The sequence below is a fragment of the Brachyistius frenatus genome, unplaced genomic scaffold (genome assembly GCF_029030835.1).
Source record: "Brachyistius frenatus isolate BFR_SWC_R1_liver_20210118 unplaced genomic scaffold, ASM2903083v1 Contig_129, whole genome shotgun sequence".
Classification (NCBI taxonomy): Eukaryota; Metazoa; Chordata; class Actinopteri; family Embiotocidae; genus Brachyistius; species Brachyistius frenatus.
Window position 1 is genome coordinate 727,729 of NW_027210728.1, and position 22,272 is coordinate 750,000.

At 42.9% G+C, this 22,272-nt stretch overlaps 1 protein-coding gene across 2 annotated transcripts in view; it reads left to right on the plus strand.

The window, feature by feature from the left end:
* Nucleotides 1-22,272, plus strand: part of wwp2 (WW domain containing E3 ubiquitin protein ligase 2) — a 56,090-nt gene that overhangs the window by 13,253 nt on the left and 20,565 nt on the right. For both annotated transcript variants that reach the window (XM_069714247.1, XM_069714248.1), the window contains 5 exons: nt 3,042-3,120; nt 5,325-5,488; nt 6,264-6,507; nt 9,333-9,422; nt 15,477-15,651. In XM_069714247.1, coding sequence (XP_069570348.1) covers nt 3,042-3,120; nt 5,325-5,488; nt 6,264-6,507; nt 9,333-9,422; nt 15,477-15,651 — 752 coding nt within the window. The remainder of the gene's footprint in view (nt 1-3,041; nt 3,121-5,324; nt 5,489-6,263; nt 6,508-9,332; nt 9,423-15,476; nt 15,652-22,272) is intronic.

A 22,272-nucleotide genomic window follows, 5' to 3' on the forward strand; every position in this document is an offset into this window, starting at 1 on the left:
TGAGAATTGCGTAATTGACTCTCGTTGCCTGCAGCTCGGCAGCACAATCGCCTCCTGTGATCCCGGAGCAGTGTGCACGGCAGCGGGGGGGGTTTCCTCTCCTGGCTTGGAGGGGCGGAGATGACAGAGTGTGTGTGTGTGTGTGTGTGTGTGTGTGTGTGTGTGTGTGTGTGTGTGTGTGTGTGTGTGTGTGTGTGTGTGTGTGTGTGTGTGTGTGTGTGTGTGTTTGTTTTAGGGGGGAGGAGAGGTTAGTGAACAGAGGGCTGAAGTGTGCCCTCTAAAACCAGAGTCTCAAGTTGAGGCACTTGTCTTTGTGTGTGTTTTACGGTCTCCGGAGTGTAGCTGCAGACGTGTGCGTGTACATGTGTTTAACATTCTGCAGCGCGTGTGTGTGTGTGTGTGTGTGTGTGTGTGTGTGTGTGTGTGCGCGCGTGTGTGCATGCAGGCATACGTGAGCCGCCTGAATACATCAAGTGTATAAAGGTAGGAGTGTGTTGCCTTCTGCCGGTGTTAAGGCGCTCTGTGTTCTCGCTCTGAACGCAGCTCTTGTTAGTTCGGAGGTTTTACTCATTTCCCCTGGCAGCTTTTCTGACGCACGCACGCACACACGCACACACACGCACACACACACACACACACACACACACACACACACACGCACACACACACGCGTGCGCGGTGGGCTTCATAAACAAACCCTTCTCCTGAGAGACGGTGAGAAACAGAAGCCAGAGCGAGCAGAAAGATTTAAACTCTGGGAATATTGGCACACTTTGTAACCGTCGAGAGTTTCACATACACACTCCACATATTCACTACTTCCTGTGCCACAGAAGTCAGAGCCACACGGACACCGACGGGCACAGACACACTCAGACTATCCGAGCCGGTGACTAACGTTCATCACCCTGGACACGTCACGCTAGATCTCCGTACAATAACAGGCTTGGATGTGCTGAAAATGTGCAACTGGTGTTACGATCCGAGGTGGTAGACTTCATTTAAACTGGCAAGAAGACTCCCTATCGGGGTTTCACTGTAGGATCGTGTTGGGATACAAGTAATATCAAGAGGAAGCTGTTTGGGGATGAAGTAACAATAACCAGTGATTCATCGCGTTCATGTAAAAATCCTTTAAAAAAAAAAAAAAAAAAAATCCAGTGGTTGTCCGTGATCTCCTTGTACAATGATCGATACTGAAGGAAACATGAGAAACGCTCAGTCAATTTAATATACTTTACTTATTTCTTCATTGCATGTCTGTCCGTCCTGAAATATTACAACAAAGATCATGGCTAAATGCTAATTTACTCGACCAGTCGGCGACATTCAGAGCAGCGTGTTCCTGTTCTTGTACATTTTTAAAGTGCTCCTGATATCTTATTTAGACCCTGATCTAAATATTCAACTTTTCTGATAAATAAATTAGTTTACAAAGTGAAAGAGCTGGACATGCTTTCACTCAGGTTCTCTAATGTAAGACTTTGCTGCTTGCTACTTGCTTTTCTGTGTCTTTGAGTTTGGACTGAACCTCATTTTTTTTTTTTTTTTTTTACATCAAGCTTCGTTTTTTTTTTTAAATTTAATTTAATTTTTTTACATTTTATATAATTAACTACCCAAAATAGTATTTGACAGTTGAAGCAACAATAGAAATAATTGTTAGTTGCTGTCCTAAATTAACTCTGAGCTGATTCATCAGAACTGCGGTTACGCAAGTAACCCGAAGCCCATGTATAGCAGCTGCACAACTGAAATGTGCCCTCTGCTGGGTTTTTTTTTTTTTTTTTTTTTTTACTGTAGTTTAGTTGTCGAGATGTTTCTGTAGGTAAACACACGCTCACACGGACATACACCAGACCAGTAATTAGACCCGTGCCATTACGGAGGGGCGGGGGTGATGAACTCAGTGAGCGGGGCTATGACACAATGGTTTCTCCTCAAGACCACTGTTTATTTTTCTGCCATGTCCGCCGGGTCTGCTCACAAGAAGCTCTTTCATAGCCGCAAAACAGCGCTCCGTGTGTGTGTGTGTGTGTGTGTGTGTGAGCGAATCAGTGAGAGATTACCTGTTTGCTTTGCTTTAGATAGCAGGATAATATATGCGCGTAAACACGGACACCGTTTGAGGCGAGTCGTGCCTCCGCCGGCTATCGAGCGTCTCCGCACAGAGGAAGCCGGTGTATTTGTGCGCGTAAAGGAGAAAGTGAGCGTTAATGGAAAGCATGTTACCGGCCTTGCGGTTTTTCAGTCGGGCCCCGTGTAGTCACACATTCCCTCCCACCGCCAGCACCGCATACCGCGGCGCGCGCAAAACCAGCGCAGACTACACAAGAACGCACGAGGATGAATGGTCTCCATTAAACCACCGACTGTGCTTCCATTGCCACATGTGTCAGGTCTATATGGATTTCATTACTTTTCTATAAACACGAGAGTGCACTAAGCCTCGCCGTGATCGCTTTATCATTCTCCACGCAGGTCTGCGGAGGACCAGGAAACCTCCGCAGTTTTCAAAGTGAATAAATCCTCTGGAACCGACGCCGGTTTTAAGGAAACTGAATTTGTTGCTTTGAGAGCTTTAACTTAAAGGTCCCATATTTTCAACTTTTCCAGGGTTTTATTTTTAGTCTTGGTATATTTAGGATTATGACATTTACTGGTTTGCTTTCATTTCTTTGTGCGACGGTGCTCGGCTTGGCATCGGGTTGCTATGGTAACAGCGCAGCCTTTTGCAGATCCACAAAAAGTTCTGTCAGCCCACTCTTTGACCCCCAACTTTGCCAAAGTATAAAAAGCAGACTTTTTTGTTGTGTTTTTTTTTTTTTTTCAGTCAAGGATTTTCTTCTGAACTATTCAAGCATCCTGATGTGAGTTTGTTTCACCGGCGTCTGTCTCGATGTTGCAGACACCACTTTACTTATTCTCTCTTCCTCTCTCTGTCCTCCACCCACCAGCTGACAAACTGTGTGTTTTAAATGACAGCTGGTTGTTTGTGTCTCCTATTTGTGCATTCACGATGCGACGTGTCTTTGTTGCAGAGATACTTCAGTCAGACAGACCCAACCTGAGGAGGACGCAGAGTGAAGAGACTCCCAGTGCTGCTGGATCACACAGCAGGTCAGCACACACACACACATGCACACGCACACAGAGAGCGAGACACAGCGGAAACACTGTTTGAAATTCAGCTTCAGTCCTCTTGATGCTGCAGGGATATAACGGATTGAGCATGAGCGATGAGAGTATTCGACGTCTGCATATATTTAGCTTTTTTTTTTTTTTTTTTAGACCTCATCCACGCTCATCTACAATAGCAAGAAAAACTAAGGGAAGCCTTTGAATGATCTAAATTTATCTTCAAATGTTGTCAGATCAAGTTACAATTATATAAACGCAGTGTATTTTAACACATAATAGTAACGCAAATCACTGCTTTGTACATTCACAGTGTAGTTTTAGGAAAAGTATGTGAATCCACACGCTCGCGATATCAATAAAAGTTTACTGAATTCAGGTGTTAGTAAACCAGGAATCCAATCACTGACGCAAGACTGGAGGTGAGAGTTAGAGCTACTTTGAGTTATGAAAACTGAAAAGAGTCCGCTAATGTGAGCCATGAACTTGAGCAAAAACGATATGGCCGGAGCTCCCAGAGGAAAAAGATTGGAGACCTCTGCTTTAGACTGTAACTTAGACTTTATGTCTATAAAATGCATCACGCTGCTTCATTGCTGTAGATTTTCTGAAGCATTTCGAGGTGTCTCTGTTGCTGAGTTTTACACAAGTTTAGCTCAAGTTTGAGGTGCATGGTGAAATCACAGACGCACACGGTCTGAAAAATGAGTGCCTTAACCTGCAATACAACAGAGTGCCACTAGGGGTTCGCTCCAAAAAGGCTCCATAGACTCGCACTCAACTTCTCTTTTGAAATACAAAGTCAATACATTTTTCCTGCGAGTCATAACGATGTAATTAGCTATAGTTATTGAACTGTTCTGGCTCCAAGGCGGCACACGTTTTTTAATGTTCTCACAGACTCGCAGAAAAGCAAAGAGTTCATCATACTGCTGGTTTAACAACTCTGCGGATGTTGTGGTACAATAATAGGAAGAATAGTGCAATAATAAACTTGTGGAACCTTTTTTTTTTTTTTTTTTTTTCGGAAATACTGTTTGCAAAGCGCTTATATGAATATCATAAACCCAAGGCATAATCGTAATCAAAATAAATGGCGGAAAAGAGAAGAAAAGGATGGAGTGATGGGAGCCGGTGCCAACACGGTCGACTGAAGCACTTGCGCAGAGTGCCAGCGCGTTATTCCCCCCTGAGTGTGGTTTCAGACTGGCTAGAATGGTGGTGGGATAATAAATAGCGGAGCAGGCTGCATTTTTATTCAAAGCTTTGCTGCGGGAGTGCATGGGGTCAGATGGTATTTCCCTGTAAACATTGTGGGGGGGACGAGGGGGGCATTAAGTACAGTTCAGCCAAGAGCTCAGACCGCCGCTGTCATGGAGAAGCAGTCAACATCTCTGTATCGTGTTCGAACAGATGCCACCAACAGTCGTGAGGGGAGGTGATTTATAACCGGAGCTCGATGCCCGCACACTTAAAGAAAGACGAATGCACTCAGAGCGTCTGTGTCCAATTGTTTTATTGATTTCTCATTATGGTGGCGAGTAAACAACCAAAACCCCCAGAATCCGGTTGTCCGTCAATGTCCGTCCAAAGCTCTGCCTCAGCATTCCTCGGGCCCTGGGGGTGTGAGGGAGTGGGAGAGCAGAGGTGGGGTGGGGGGCAGGGAGAACGGGAGAGAGAAGGAGGGAGGGAGGGAGGGAGGGAGTGAGGGAGGGAGAGAGGGAAAGAAAGCCAATGTGTTTTTCTTTGTCTTAAAGTTCTTGTAGGAAAAGCAAAGTTATATTTAGCATTAGGAAAATATGAGTGGTGTTCAGAAAGGAAAAGTAGCTGACACCGACACCTTTGTGTGTGTGTGTGTGTGTGTGTGTGTGTGTGTGTGTGTGTGTGTGTGTGTGTGTGTGTGTGTGTGTGTGTGTGTGTGTGTGTGTGTGTGTGTGTGCGTGTGTGTTGGTTTTGCCCGTGAACACACTGGTACTTGTGCCAGGCCTCTTCCCCTGAGTCAGGAACAACAATGGGTCTAATCATGTGTGTGCTCAGAATAAAAGAAAGTGGACATAAAAGACAGAAACACGGCAGTCGAACATTTTATTTATTCCCCCGTACAGAAGGCGCAAATGTCGATGCTTCATTTTCTCCCCTCATCTGCTCTTCATCGCATCCTCTCTCGCCTCTCTCTCTGTCTACAGGAGCAACAGGCGCTCGGTGGGGGGTTTGCAGGGCGAGTCCCCGGGGGGCTCCAGAGGGACTTCGCTGACTAACGGGGAGCTGACCGAGGAGCAGATCCCCGGGCCGGGCTCGTCCGGGCGCCGTCGGTCCTCTAAAGGTCACGGTAGCCCTGGAAACAGCGCAGGTATACCGACTGCTCACCTTATTCCGGTGTTACTTACAGACTTGACTTAACAGGATTTATTATGGACTGTAGGTACGCTGCTGGGTAATCTTTTCGGGGAAACTGAGACTGACGTGCAGTAAGAAATATCCTCATTATGTCCCAGCAGGGCGCAAAGCAGTTGTGTCTAATCTGCAACTTCACTAGAGCTGCAACAATAAGTGGATATTGGAAGATTTTCTAAGCAAGTGGCTCCAGCTTTTTAAATGTATTTGATACTTTTTTTTTTTTTGTCAGATATGATAGAAACCGACATCATTACAATAACTGAACAAGAGTATTCCTGATTTTAACTTGTAGCCACAATGGCCTCAATTCAGAAAGTCTTGAATAGTTGCTTAAAAACAATAAACTTAATAATTCTGAAAATTCGGACCACTTGCTTTTTTTAAAAAAAGCATTTGCTTTTACTTCAATACTTGAGTCCATTTAAGTACAATAAATATCAGAGACTTATAAGACTTAGACACTTAAATAACTTACTAATAGGTGACAAACTTTTGTTGAAGTCATTTTTGGGTAAAATATCAGTACTTTTACTCAATTGTGGCTTTCAGATACACCAATGAAATTGTGTAATGGTGAAAATTTGAGATCCACGTCACCACCAAAGTAAAACCAGCTGCTCTTTAGATTTTCGTTTTTTTTTAGTTTTTTTTTACTTTACAGTACAAACAAAAAGCAAGTCATCTCTCCGTCTCTGTTGTCCCTCTGCCTCTCTCTGTCTGCGTCTCAGATAAAGTTGAGTTGACGTCCAACGGGCTGGAGAGCAGCCGTGGTGGCGTGGCCCGCCGCACGCCTCCTCCGTCCTCCCCGTCGGGCCGATCTCCGGCCGCCAGCAGCAGCGGCAGCAGCCCCTCTCCGGGCCAGGAAGCCCTGAGTTCGGCCAACCCGTCGGAGCCCACCCCCAACGCCACCTCCGGCACTGAGCCGGCCAGCAACAGCACCGCAGAGCCCACCACAGAATCGCTCCCGGCAGGGTAAGAGTCAGCGCGTCGCACCGTCCCACGTCCAGCTCACAGAAGTACAAAAGTTTTAATGATAATATAAACGTAAGCTTCTGTCACAAAAGTGTGAACAGTGAGAGGATCATTTGTTCTCTAAGTACATCTTTAAACCTGAAACGTTTGACTTCTAGTAGCAAAGTGGGCCCCTTGTTTTAGTGATATGCAGTCCTGCCTGTGGTGACTCACCATCGCACTGATCTACAGGTGGTGGAAGTGTGCCAAGAACCGCAGCAAAGTGGAAGCAGAGTCAGGAAAGAAATAGACTGCTTACTTGTAAACATGCATATAAACAATGCAGGATTTAAAATGTTAACTGGATTTGCAAGTGTTTTATGGGGAAATAAAACAGCAATTCTCACATGAGCGACAGTTGAGAGGAAAAAAAAACTCCCCTTTTAACAGGAAGGAACTTCCAACAGACTCGGAGGCGGGTTGCCGACTCCCTCAAATGGTTAAGCTGAGGAGGGAGAGGAGAGAGAAAAGAACAGCATAGAGGGGACAACAAACAATAAGTGCTGAGTAGGTTGGCAGGGCCAGCAACTCTAGATCCGAAACATGCAGCTCCAGAGTCAGACATACCTGCAGAAAAAGCAGAAACTACCTGAGATCAAGGAAGTTAAAGATGTGCCATGATTGTATATAAATACATGGAGAGTGAAAAAGAGAGTGGAGGGAAGTGAAGCTCAGTGCATCATGGGAGGTTACGCAACAGACTAGACCTACAGCAGCAAATCTAGGGGATGGTTCAAGGTCACCTGAGACAGTCCAGACTATAAGCTTCTTGAAAAAGGAATGTTTTGAGTCTAATATATGGAACGTAGAGAGAATGTCTGACCCAAGAGCCGAAACTAATATTGACAAAACTTACATGAGACAAATAGAAGGTGATTTGTTAAAAGTTCATCCATTTATCATGAACATGTAGATTCGTTGCTAATTTGAAGTTTTTCCATTTATTTTATAAGAAATGAATGAGGAAACTGTCATTTACAGTAAATGGTCTGTACTTGTATAGCACTTTATCAGCTTTTTGGTCTCAAAGCACTTTTAACATGGTTTTCCCATTCACACACTAATGAGACAGATCACCATGCAAGGTGCTGCCATCAGGAGCACATTCACACACCGATGGTACGCCATCGGTAGCAACTTAGGCATGTGGACAGGAGGAGCTGGGGATTGAACCACCAACCTTCCGATTAGTGTGCAACCCACTCTACCGTCTGAGCCACAGCCTCCCAAGTGTGCATGCAATTGGAGACAATTCCCTTCGATGAAGTGGTGGTACACATGGCTGGTAATTCAACGAACACCATCCCAACTCAGGGTCCACTTAAAAGGTTTTTCTTGGACTTTGAATTGTATCCCACGGTCTTCATCAAAAGATGGAGTTTGTTCAAAGTTCATTTTTGACCTTTAAAATAATAGTTTGACTAAACAACTCCAACTCAAGGTCCACTTACAAACATTTTCCAGAGCTTTCAACGAGTTACATGAAAAGCATTTAATTGTACCAAACTTTGCAGAAGTCTCATTCGAAAGTGATGCATACATTTTAGAAACCCCTTTTTCATGATGGTGACGGTGTGGCACAGTAAATATTAAAAGTAAACAATCACTAATAATATGTTTTCCTGTATATGCTGCGACTTTGGAAACCGGACAAGTTGCTGTACGTAGGCAGCAGCAGACACACAAGAAAATGCGTCATAAACATTTTACTTTAATTGTGAGAAAGATGAGAATCCACCCATACTTAAAATTTTTAATTTCCTTTGCATTCCTCATCCTGTAATAAAATGGAGTCTACTTCCTGTATGGCTTCTTGCAGCTATGAGCTACCTCACTTATGGCATCTTAAATGTTGTTGTTGTTTTTTTTTATGTTCCCAAAACTGCTGCCAGTGTTATATTTAGTTTGATTGACAGACCTCAATCATCTCTTGGTGATAAACTAGAAACAATTTTTTTTTTCATTTTTAGACACTTTCAGTCAAATAATTTAAATTATTCTCCCTGAAGAGGTTGAAATTTAACTGTAAACTTATCATAGCAGGTAAAGTGAACAATATCAGCCACAAAAGTGAAGCTATTAATAATGTTCTCATTAATGATATTTTCCAGAAATGTAAACACAGGCGATTTAGTCATTTCTTTTGGGCAAAGTCATGAAATGTCATGAAATTTTATTTGGAGCATGTTCACATTTTAGTTGCCATTTATCAAAATGTAATAATTTTCATGAGATATTTTTCTGCTGCCAAACCGCTAAAGACAAATTTCAGGTTACTGAAAAACACCTGTGAGGTAGTAAATAAAGCTCTCAAACTGCTGTGAATAAAATAATGTAAGTTAGTAAGTAAAGTTTTTTTTATCACAAAATAATATATCATTAATAATAATATTATTAAATCACAAAGTGCTTTACAATAATAAAACAGGCCACGAACAGCATGATTGTGAACTTAAAATAACAAACACAGTTACTTTATTTGCATGAAAAATGGCAAAGCATAAAAAACACACAGGAATAACTCGATCCAAAGATAGATGTGATGCAGTTGGTGAATAATTCCCACTAAACAACTTAAGTGGATAAATGACAGCAGGTGATTAAGACGCATTTGTAGACCTGCTGGTTTTATTTCATCGATGCTGCTTTCTGCCTGTTGGTCACCGTCCGATACCTACAAGGAAATGTCCTCTCTAAACAATAACAAAGCTGTACTGATTATGAAATCTTTGTGACGTGTGTTGAGTGTAAGAGTAAATCTGTGTGTGTTTTGTCTCTCTCTGTAGCTGGGAGCAGAGGGTGTTGCCTCATGGCAGAGTGTACTACGTCGACCACAACACCAAAACCACAACTTGGGAGAGACCACTGCCGCCAGGGTACGCCTGTTCCACTTTGATGCTCTCTCTCCACGCTCTGCTTGTGTGACTGTCATTAAGGTCGGCTTTAAAAAAAAAAAAATCAGCCGGTCATCTCAAACCGACCTGGTTTCAAATATGTTTTCATAACTAATATTTGGTCTGTTTTTTTTTTTTTTTTTTTTGTAATGGGTTGAACAACTTTTTTATGGGTAGCTGACACAACTCCTTTTTTGTTTGTTTTTTTGATAGTGATATCGATCATCAACAGAAACATACAGAACTGTAAACTCAATATATAAAATAAAATGTCCATTAAAAGAAGTGCAACATATTCACAATGAACTTAAATGAGCCCTTAACAGCAGCAGTGCAGTTTCAGCTGCTCGCGCCGTTTCTTTCAACATTGAGGACGATGTCGGAGGAGAATTTGAGTGGGGGCTCCACACGGTGGCCCCTTTGATTGACATGTACCGCGTGAGCGGAGAAGTCGCAGGTTCTTGGCTGCCGGAAGGCCGGTTTTTGAAAAGAGTAGTCTTGAGTTACAACATCGTACAAGATTCATAGTCAAGATACAAGTTACGCAATGTCACGCGACAGCTGATTAACAACAACTGGTGCTTTCGGGTGAAACTCGCGCTCTACAGTTTTGTTCCAGCAGCGAGTCCGTCGACATAAGTAGACTACTGACAGTAATTTGTTTGGGATCCCAGGCCGTATAGAACCAAACAGCTTGTACCAATCGGTTCAGGGCAATATATGCGTACCACACATTTAAGACTGTTAGCTGTGTCAAAGTTCAACAAAGCTGAATTCATTGGGGCTTCCCCTGGAATAAAGGCCGGCGCTCACACCACATTAGTGAACGTCTTAAGTTCTTCGCTGCATGTAACACCCCCCCCTTCATCCCTGGGTTTCAGGTCTTGAGTCCAAAAACTGACCTGTAAAAGAAAATGTGAGTTTATTAAAAGTAAAGTTGGCACAATACAAAATTGAAGAATGGAAGTCAGCAATATGAGCAGCAAGCAAAAAGTGTTGCAGGATGGATGGAAGTGACACACGAGGCAGCTTTTACAGTGCGGACGGCTCAGGTGAACCGCATCAGCTGATGTCGACAGGCTGCCTCCCGACGTTGGCCAGGACAGCCTGCGAGACGGAGGGGAGGGGCGTCACAACCCCACGGTGCAAATCCACTCACCGAAATGAACTAACCTCGATACAAAATTTCTTAATCTGTGGTTGGGATTGTGCCTTCAGGCGGTCACATCATTGGATATGTGCAGATACAGTAAAGAAATGTGTCCAAGGGAATTTTCATGTTCGAGTTCACCTCAGTCTTAGCAGCTGCCAGACCAGGGCTTCTGGTTTATTTGTTTTGTTTTAAAAGTGTGTTTTATGTCCTCTGGCGTTACTACACACATCACGCAGTAACTGTTCCTTAATCCTACAGTTTGATTGTAGTGTTTGTGTGCTAAACCACCGTAATGAGAGCAGCTTTCTCCCTCTGTGAGCTGTTTCTCTGCCAGAGTTCAGCCCTTTTATAACGTTTTTTTTTTTCTTGCACTGATTATTTATTGATTTTCACAGAGTGTGTGACGGGGTGACAGAGAGAAAGAGAGGCTGTTTTTTAGGGAAAGGTCAACCCCCCTCCCCCTTCTCAGTTTTTCCATACAAGGAAAGAGAGCGTGGGGGCCCTGAGAACAAAAGTCCTTTCTTAGCGCCACATGTACTTCCATCCACCACTGTGTTGGCTGCTGGCCTCCGTGGCCCTTCAGAGGATCAATTAGCAAGCTAATACCGGGCTAACGCTCCAGATGCACACACCAGGAACTGTTTAGAGGTTGGAGGGGTGGGGGAGGTGTAGTTGGGCAATCGAGGTTTTGGAAGCTGAAATAATGAAAGCCATCCGAAGCCAGACTGAGGAGAGCTTCTGAGTCACTCTGCTCTTCATCAAATATTCTGTAGCGTTTGTAACTGGTGACTTTTGTTTTTTAAGTTGCACAATGTCATTACACATTTTCTCTTTACTGGTCTTTAGTGGCAACTAAAACTGATGCAATGTCTACATTAAGTTCTCGTTGGCGTTGCACGATGCCCGTCAGCCCCAATGTTAAACTCTCTTTTCACGATTTTTTAAACCTTACCTAGATAAAGTCAAAGATTAGAAACAAGATTGTAAAGCAACATTTTCTGTTTATATCCATCTTTGCATTTCTAAGACGTCCAATGGATATAATTTGACTAAACTGTTTATTTTTAAATCGTTCAGTTTAGAAACAATTGGAACAGTTGTGCCGAACCAAAGTGTAGCAGTGACTTCTTAGAAATATTTTCAAAGCCCAAATGAGCCATGAGAAGAAAAAGGTTGTAACCTATATGACTTGATTTAACATCAGCACCTTTGTTGCACAAGTTTTTCTGACCAGTGGTACGTGTGCGTTTGAGATTTCACCATGAAGCTGAGACTTAAGCAAAGAGCGCACATCCAGTTTTAGTTTTTGTGTTTGGGGAATAGAAAGAAGTCAAAGGGAACCAAATAGAGTCGGTGGCCTGAAACTTAGAGCGGGCGAGTTGCACGTTCTGGTCGTTTACAGCGAACTTTTTCCCTCGGACACCTCAGAACGTCACAGTCGACCTCGGTGTTGACAGTCTGACCCTGAGGGAAGAATTCATGGTGCACAATCTACTGCACGACCCAAACTATTCCTGGTTACGTCACGCGATTAACATCAGCACCTGTTTTACAGGGGGTTTTGTGACCATAGATACATGTGTATTTTGCAATGTCTCCATGGATCTGAAACGTGAGCAGAGAGCGTAGATCAAATTTTGTGCACGTTTTTGGGGGAACAGAGAGAAGTTTGCAGGGAGCCATGTCCTTTAAGTAGGAGTGGTGGGGAACTATGATTGCGTAACACTAACCCTACATTTTCAAGCCATTTGCGCCAAACGTTTTCCTTTACATGCCTCAGAAAGTCACAGTAGAACTCGGTGTTGACAGTCTGACCCTGTGGGAAGAATTCATGGTGAACAAACCCAACGAATGTCAAAGAAAACCAACCGAGTTCCTCCTGACCTGACGCGCCCTCTTCGGTCTTGGACGGTGACGTTCTGCCCTCTCTTGAAACGCGAGTACCACTCGTATAGATATCCATGGCTTTTCATCTACTTGTTTGTTATATACGAGGCTTGCCAAGCCAAGGTTCATCTGTACTTGTGGGGAGAATCAGTGAGTCTTCCTCATTTAATCCACACATAAAAAGAAAGATGGGAGCTCATAGCGTTTGCTGTCAGCCAACATGGAAATAATGAATGGACCGTCCAAAAGAAGATCAAGGGTGTAGTGAATGATCCTAATCTGGACGGTTAATGACATGACTGGTACAAAGAATTACAGTCAGATAGCAGAACTAAGTAGAGACTCTGAGACAGGCCACTGTGGGCTCTTGGATTTTCTCTGGCTCCAGTAAATAACTAGCTAGCGCTAATATCAGAGAGGGAACAGTGTTTTTCCTGCCTTTTAAAGAAAGCTCAGAGGCATAGCGGTCAAAAACACCAATCCCTCAACCAAATGACTCCCTGTGATTGCAATCACCCACGCTGCTGAAGTGTCCTTGAGCAAGATATCGAAGCCCACCAGCTCCTGGGGTGCTGTCCATTAGCTAACCACAAGAGTAAAAGAGGTCTTTTGAACAACAAAGCAGCATTATTCAACCAATTCTTAGCTGACTATTGTTTGTGAACTGAAATCTTCAGGGTAAAGACCTGATCATGGCGACCATGTGGGTTTAGTTCGCTGCAGAGACACCAGCTCTAAACACATCGGCATTATATACAAGCTGCTCAGTCATAAATAAGACAAAATCGAGAATATTTATCTTGTTATTCATACCGTCAGCTCATGTTTCGGAGTTATTGTTGTTCTGAAACCTCGAGGTCGGCATTTTGGCCGTCGCCATCGTGTAGCCAGAAGTGACCATATCTATTTAATGACCGGATTATTTTTCACCAGAAAACCAATAAGAAGGAGTGACTTGAGCGAATGACACCATAATGACTTGTGGTAAAAAATGTATTGGCTTTGTCTTTCATGAGATGAGTTGAATGGGAGTCTATGGAGCCAGAGCCTTTTTGCAGCTGACCCCTAGAGGCACCAGGTGGTATTGCAGCTTAATGCAGTCACACGTTGGCCTGACTTAAAGCTACGTCCACTTATATACAGCCAATGGTCGGTGCATGTAAACACCAGATTGTATTAGACCGCATACCAAATACCACCACAGGCTACGTCCATTTCCATACGCAGTCTATGAATCATACCAACAAAATTTTAAAAAGGTATTTGCGGTATAACTTTTTTAGGTTTTTTTGTTTAATCATTAAATTTATTTGATTCTGGATATAACCAAAGCAGGGCTTGTTAACCAAGTCTGTCAATCTTTTTTGTGACAAACTAAGATCTAATCAGTCTAAAATGTGACTTTACAATTCCTCTAATTCAAGTCCTGCCAACATATAAAATACCCCAAAATATGAGCAAATGAAATCTGTTAGCATTTATTATAACTAAATATAAATACGCGTTCATCCCGTGAATCTTGACTCAGCGTTTAAACTCGCGGCCTCATGCTGAAGTAAATCTTTCATGCAGTCCTCCTCCTGCACGCTGGATTAACAGGGACTCTGTGAGTTTGCATTAATAGCCTCGGTGCAACAAAAGCGGGTCTATTTGGAGGTTTCGGAGCTCTGGGAGGGCCGAGCGAACTCGAAGTCGGCGGAGACACGGTCCTCCAAATAGTTATGAAAGGTCAAAAAAAATGTTGTGGAGTTTTAAACATGGGGGCAACAGTTGAAGCGCGGTCCTGGTCTACATGAGTGTTCATTCCTGTGTGTGTGTGTGTGTGTGTGTGTGTGTGTGTGTGTGTGTGTGTGTGTGTGTGTGTGTGTGTGTGTGTGTGTGTGTGTGTGTGTGTGTGTGTGTGTCTGTGTGTGTGTGTATTTCTTGAGCCTGTCGGTATCTGCTGTTTTTGTTAGCATACGGAAGTCGTTGCTGTTTTCTCTTCTAAATTCTGAAGCGCTGAAGTCAGAGATATGAGAATAGCAGCAGAACAACAGTCCGGGAACTGGTCTGTGTGTGTGTGTGTGTGTGTGTGTGTGTGTGTGTGTGTGTGTGTGTGTGTGTGTGTGTGTGTGTGTGTGTGTGTGTGTGTGTGGTGGATTTTGTTCATCATGTGTGTTTTGCAATGTGTGTTCCCTTCATGAGTGTGTGTGTTTGTGTTTCCGTGGACCATCAGTATCTCAGTTCATGTCCACACACACACACACACACACACACACACACACACACACACACACACACACACACACACACACACACACACACACACACCCATCTCAGGGGAAGAATGGGATATACATAAACCTCTGAGTAATGCCACTGGCAGGCGCACACACACACACACACGCACACACACACACACACACACACGCACGCACGCACACACACACACACACACACACACACACACACACACACATGGTTACTGTCAATCAGGACGCCGGCGTCTCCCATTGTTTTCCCTCATCATCGTAAGTGAGGACTGGCATTGGCTAAAAGGGAGTATACGGTTTGATGACGTCTGAGGCCGAGCCAAACAGAAAAATGTCTGCCAGCTTTATTCTGTCCCTTCAAACTGAATTCTGGGGGATATAAACAAGTTTTGGGAATTTGGGATAATTTACACGCCCTTAAAATAGAGAAGTGTTAGAATGTGTTGGCTTGTTTTCCATCTCATTCTTCCTCCTGCTTTGTCTGTCGAGTCTTCGCATCTCTCTTCCCTCCTTTCTCTGCTGCCACTCTCCGTCGGCCTCCTCTTGCCGTTTTCCTTCCTTTTCTTGTCTTTTGTTTCTTTTTCCTCGTCTCTATAAATCGTTTGACGTTACTATCAGCAGCTTTTTCAACCACCCACTCTCGACGTGCTTAATAAAAATGTTGTTGAAAGCTACACCTCCTCTCACCCTCCTCTCTCTCTCTCTGTCCCCCTCCACCCTTCCCCCCAATCACCTCCCCTCCAGCTGGGAGAAGCGAGTGGACCAGCGGGGCAGGTTCTACTACGTGGACCACAACACTAGAACCACCACATGGCAGCGGCCCACCGCCGAGTCTGTGCGCAGCTACCAGCAGTGGCAGAGCCAGCGCAGCCAGCTGCAGGGCGCCATGCACCAGTTCAGCCAGCGCTTCCTCTACCAGGTACTGCAGGCCGGATCTGGTTCACTGTGCTAATTTAACGTGCTTAGATAAAGGCTGCGAGGAAACATGCTCCCAAAAATATATCACTTCAGCTTCCTTGTTTTTCTTCCCAAGGCTAACTACAGCCTCTTTCCATTGTTGACCAGGAAGTAAGCTCGACTTGCTGAGCAACAGGTGGGATGCAATGAAATATTTACCAACAGGCTGATGTATAAGTCAGATTTATTAAATGTGTTAAATCACGAAAAAACTTTAAAGCTAAATTAGTATTCATCACTTAAACCAGGGGTGTCCTAACTTTTTTCAAAGAGGTCCAGATTTGATCATGTGAAAATGCCCAGAGGCCAGCGGTTCCTCCTGAACACAACCATAAAAGTTACATACGAACGTACTTTTCTATAACAATTTTATTTGCAATGACGCAACAATTGTCATTTCTTCAAATGTAACCAAATGTCATTCAGCCATTCAGACAGCTTTCACATCCAGAGATGTGTCTGAAGTAATCTTTTGTTTGACAGTGCTGGCGGGCCATAGATAATACATTTTAAGACTGAAGCTGCCTTAAGCATACTGTTCAGTTTGTTAAAATCATCATTAATCCTCACTGTCTCACAGTTTTAGCTTATTTCAACTCTTCATTAATTCTATCAAATCCATATATTTACACAAAAACAAAGACTCAAACACACCTTTTTTTCCTTCAATAACTGATGTATGTACTTGGTTCCTACAGTATCATAGAAAAACAAATAACATCTGGTTTCCAGAATTAAATTTAGTACCGGTGTTGATTGTCATCACATCACTACAATATACTGTGGGTGGAATAATTATGGTGATTCAGTTAGAGGAAAGACATTTATTCAGATGGAAACAAAGGAAATAGGGCAGTGAATCTTTGCCTCCTTTAAGTTGATGTTCGTAAACCAAGCTCACTTCTTTTACAATCCTGACTGCTCTAAAATAAGAAAATAAAATAAGCTGAAAAGGGCAAAGATAGCCTTCCCACAGATTCTTCTCAAGCTGCCTTTTAAACTGGATTTTCCCTTTTTTTTGGTTACTTCCTCTGGAGGTAAAACCTCTGTGGTGTCACACATTACTGCTGGTTAGACTTTCTCTGCTTAAGCGGTTCGACTGAAAACACACTGGAATACTTTTCATGAAAATGTCACATAACGACCAGCAGAGCCCATAATGTTCAGATTTAAAACGGTTTAAAAGCTCAAAGAGAATAAAACGCTCCATTAAGACACCTCAGTCAGAATGAGCAGGCCCAAAGCAATTGAAATATTAATCGGTAGCAGAGGGGTAGTTTAAAGCTTCTTATAAACCAATCAATAAAAAAATTGTACCATGTGACCGACGAATGGGATTCTGTGCACACGCTCCGTTTTGATGCACGTGTGCGGACGTACGTTTCTCGTTGACTTCCAAAACTAATGGCGGCTTCAAAAACTGAAGTGGACCGCAGTTTGAGTTTGATACAAACTCCTAAAGAACCGAACATTGTTGGACACCTCGATTAACATCGGACAGCAGATATTCATCCTATTTTTTCCTAATTCCCTTTTTCTAATCTGCTCGGGCTCTAAGTGGCTCGTTGTTAGGTTGTTGATATGGTTACGGTAAGAATGTCGGGGTCAGAGCCAATCAGAGGCAGACTAGGGGGCGGGTCTTTAATCAAACGTGATAGTATTCATCACATTTGTGCATGTCACACGGTTTTCTGATTGAATGCGTCTGTGCCAAGCGGCAGCTACCACTGACATCACCCATCAGTTTGTTAACTGCCACTCTGAAGCCTCAAGTTCGGCATTTTGCCCGTCGCCATCTTGCTAATTTGGAGCCAGAAGTGACCATATTTGACTCGATCTCCGAGGACACTACGCCCCGCCCACCTGTAGCGGAAACCTGACTGAACCACGGGCTGTCAATCAAACAGACACGCCCCCAAACATATCACATTTTGAAGCCTAATATCTAATTAATGACGGGATTATTTTCACATGGGCCGCCAGAAAACTAATAAGAAGGAGTGACTTTAGCGAACGGCACCACTACGACTCATGGAAAAGACTTTTCGACTTTGTATTTCATTTGAGAAGTTGAATGGGAGTCTATGGAGCCGGAGGCTTTTTGGAGCCAACCTCTAGTGGCTCTCTGTGGTATTGCAGTTTAACGCACTTCAGCATCAGCCTCATTTTTTTTAGACCCGGAAGCTACGAACACTTTTATATACGGTTTCGTGTCAGTGCATATAAGCACTGGATCGTATGTGCCTTCAGCGACGGTCACAGACCAAACACAATCTCTACATGTTCGAAGTAAGTTCAGCGCTGTACGTGGAGAACAGTCGGAAGACGTTTAGTTTAGGGGGATCAGCGATGTTATTTGAGACTTGTTTATAGTGTTTTCCAGTTGAGTCGGTTCGAGGGTTCGTCCGCCGCCGTCCTCTCGGTGGAGCAGCCAAGGTCAGACTGCAGCCAGGCCGTAAAGACTTATGGGACTAAAACAACAGAGCTCTCTCAATGGACCATTAGTAAAACCAGTCTTAAAACTCTTATGGGCTTCTATAAAGAAAACACTCCACCCTGAAACTGTGTATTCAGTATTTATGAAATCTGTGCACGTCTCGGTCGTTGACTCGATTGTGTCTCTTCGTGTCTCCTTGTGGCTGATTGTCTTTATGTGCTTCCTAGTGTTTTGTTCTGTTTGTCATCTTTGGAAAAGCCTTCGCTTGTTTTTATCAGCTAGAGATTCACTCCGTCCATCCTTCGGACCCTCTCTTCATCCTTTTATCAATTCATTGTCATTCAGTCACTTCTTTTTTCTTTCTTTTTTTTTTTTTTTTTTTTACTTTGACGATTTCAGACTCAAATATTCGTCCTTTTACACCTCACGTCCCAACATTGTGCAGTATCTCGAGCTGATGTGGTCGGGTTTTTATTTCACCTCACATCTGGGCCGTTGAACATTGAAGCAAGAAGCAGCGAAACAGAAGTCCTTTGTTAAAAACGTAATAACAGAATCGCATAAAACGTGAACAGGTGGTCTCGCCGTTAACTTTCACTAACATATTGTCCGCTGGCGTTTACAGCAGCTGTTGGCAGGTGATCTCTTCGGACTCTGGTAACTGTACGACTCTATTTACTTTACTGATTTTGACACCAGTGTCGTTAAGTTAGCTGCCCTTCTGTCAGTGCTTCCATTTAGGTGGGAAAGTACAGCTCATGCTCTCATGTAAGATGGAAACCAATTGAATATAAAGGCATCAGTGAGAATAAGAAACCAAATGTATCTGCAGGAAGCATGAAATTTAGGGAATCATTTTCAGATTTCAGTAATAAAATGTGCATTAAGACAACTTGAAATTGCTAAAGGCAGAAATAAAGTGGTTGCGTTCCTGAAAGCAGTAAGGTATCAAAATAAACATGGTTTATTATCGCTTTTCCTCTGCAGGAAGTGAACATAACATGAAGCTGTTGTCATAGATTCTCCTTTTCCTCCGCCGTTCTCATCCTGCTTTGTTGAGTTCCTGCATCTTCATTTTTTTCCACATCCTACTCAGGAAGTGATGCTAAATACAAGTTTCAGGTACTTTCAGATGTGTCATCACATCACAGCAAAGACAACAACAACAACCATAACAGCAGTTGTCATTTTTTACTGAGGCATCTGTAAAGACAACAAACAAAGATGTCCAGGGTAACAGACACGCCTTCAGTTTAACGGACATTAGGAAAAAATATGAAACAGGATTTTTTTTTTTTTTTTTTTTAAACAACAAAGGATCATAAAAATGGCTGCGCTATAGCTGAATGATTCTGTGTAGTCAGTCTTTTATTGTGAAAAACCAGGTAAAGAACTTTCACTAAAGCCTCCATAAAGATCAGATTATCAAATTATATTAAACCTTTTCTTTTCTTTTCTTTTCTTTTCTTTTCTTTTCTTCTCTTCTCTTTTCTTTTCTTTTCTTTTCTTTTCTTTTCTTTTCTTTTCTTGACTGTCTTATAGAGAAAATACCTGTTTCTCCCTTTCTGTATTAGAAGTGAGTAGTTGGGAGTTCAGTCATATTAGTGAATTTAAAGATGGATTTATAGTCTGTTTGAAGTGCGTATCTCGCTGCACCTTTTTGACGTCACATTTTGGGTGTCTGTGTCTCTCGTTATCTGTCGGTGTCAGAAATCGTCACTCCCGACATCCACATCCGTTTCCATCTCTGCTCTGATTGGTCAGCTGACTTTTCACGTCTTCGTGGAGAGGTTGTCTCACTGACGGACAGGTTGCTCTGCATGTAAACATGTCCACTGATGTCAGATGGTGAAAATTATTGAACAAAACAAAAGCATATTTATAAACGGCGTCACTATTCATATTTTTAATGTCTCTAAAGGTGACTCTCGTGTCGGGACAGAAACATTCAGTTTGAGTTGGAAACTCTCCCCCCACCCCTCCCTCCAAACTCCCCCCTCCCTCCATCGGTGTGTGTGAGAAAAGCCGAGAGGCAGGTTTGCCCTCGGCGCTGATAGAAACCCGCTCCGTCTTGGAATGCCCACGCTGCTGATAGCGCCGACTATTTATGGCCCCGGGTTTGTGTGAACAAGGAAACACACACAAAAAGGGCTCATAGTTTTACTGTGAACGCAGCCACATGCTCCACTGCCCGACTGACACGCTCACCATCGCTCTTCCTCCTGTTTCCTTAAACTCTTTCTCCCCGCCCCGGTCAATGGTTTTTGGGGGATTTTTTTTTTTTTTTTTTCTTCACCGGGATCAATGGTTTAGAGCAGAGCTGCTCAATCCGGGGCCCGCGGGCCAAGTTGGGCTTTCATCTTCTTCATTTTGGCCGTCGTGCTCAAAAATCCAAACCGTAATGATACAACCTGTAAAAAGTTCATAGTATGAGTCACGTCACTAACTCTGGTCTGTCAGTCAAGATAAGTGTCCATGTAGAAAAAAATTTGCCACAGATGAATGTTTCTGGCAATAAGTTCTGCTAAAAAAATGTAATTGCTAGATTAAAAAGTCATGTTTGAACTATTCTGACATTTTATTTTAGATTTACGTTGTTAATATTCTGTGAAATGTTATCAAATTTGAATGAAATGTAATTTCAGATAACATAAACATCCAGATTCCTCCTTGGTCATTTAGAGGAAAGAATTTGGACTCCCCTGATTTAGAGGGACAGAAGGTCTAGTTTGCTTTATGGATTGTAAAAATCCACAACTTTTTGATTTGTGATATTGAGAAATATTAAAACAATTTGACCGTACCATGGAAGCCAGTGTATAATGTACATATTCAATTACTGTAAGTGTTTATGTAGATCCTGATACCACCTACCTTTAAATCATGTGCTCCTGTGTGTGTGTGTGTGTGTGTGCGTGTGCGTGTGCGCGTGTGTGCAGATGTGTGAACAGGGCTGTAATGTCGAGGTCAGGTGCCACATTTCTTCTCTGCAGCACATGACAACCAAAGAGGGTCAAGAGGGTCAAGGGGCCGGTCGTCCTCTTAAATGGACCGTGGCGCTGTCACGGGCCCGTGCACACACACACACACACACACACACACACACACACACACTGTATATATAAACTGATAAACACAATCACCAAAACATGCATCCATTGAGTAATATGGATGGTACTGTGTAACAGTGGTGCTGTTAGTGTGTGTGTGTGTGTGTGTGTGTGTGTGTGTGTGTGTGTGTGTGTGTGTGTGTGTGTGTGTGTGTGTGTGTGTGTGTGTGTGTGTGTGCAACTGTGCGTGTCCGGTTTGAGTCTCAGACATGGGATTTGAGGACATTTTTGAAAAGGGAGGACATTTTGACCGCCTCGGTTTTGGACAGACCTTCAAAAGACTGTTTAAGATTCGGGATTAAGTTCGGATTTGGCATCGAGTTGCGATGGTTAAGGTTTCGGGTATCGGGGCATTATGGTTTAATCACAGAGCTGCTGCGGTTAGTTGATTATTCGAGTAGTCAATCAAGAGGAAATTGATTTGCAACTTTGATAAGCGAATAATTTGCTTTAGTCTTTCTTCTAAACCAATTTACATCATAGAAGAAAGAATAAAAGTGGGATAAAGCTGTGATTATTAGTGCACCGGATGGATTTAGCTTTTGTCCACTTTGGTCTAAATCAGATTCGACTCCCAGAGATTCCAATTGTTTCTTTTATTTCTGCAGAAAATGATTAATCCTTCAATCAATGTAATGTCTTGAGTTTTTTTTCAGTTATAATCTCAGAGATCAGAGATTTTCACATGAAAACCAACAGAAGTTCATCCCCAACTCTCCTTGCCACGATCTTCGTTGTGATTCTAAGAGTCATTTCTGAGCTGTTTTATTTTTTACAAGTAAAAATACCAGCATTTGCTCGTTCCACTTCTCAATTATGAGTATTTTATAATTTTTCTAAAAGCATAAACGAAATATTTTGGGGTTTTGTATGTTGGCTGGACAAAACAAAGACATGTGTGGACTTCTTGGATTTTTTTTTTTTTTCATTTGATTTATTTAAAAAAGAATTTAACTTTTTTGTGAAATTTTCTGGACAAAACAGTTAACTGAGAAACTAATTGTCACTTTAATCAATAGTGAAATGGATAGTAGCT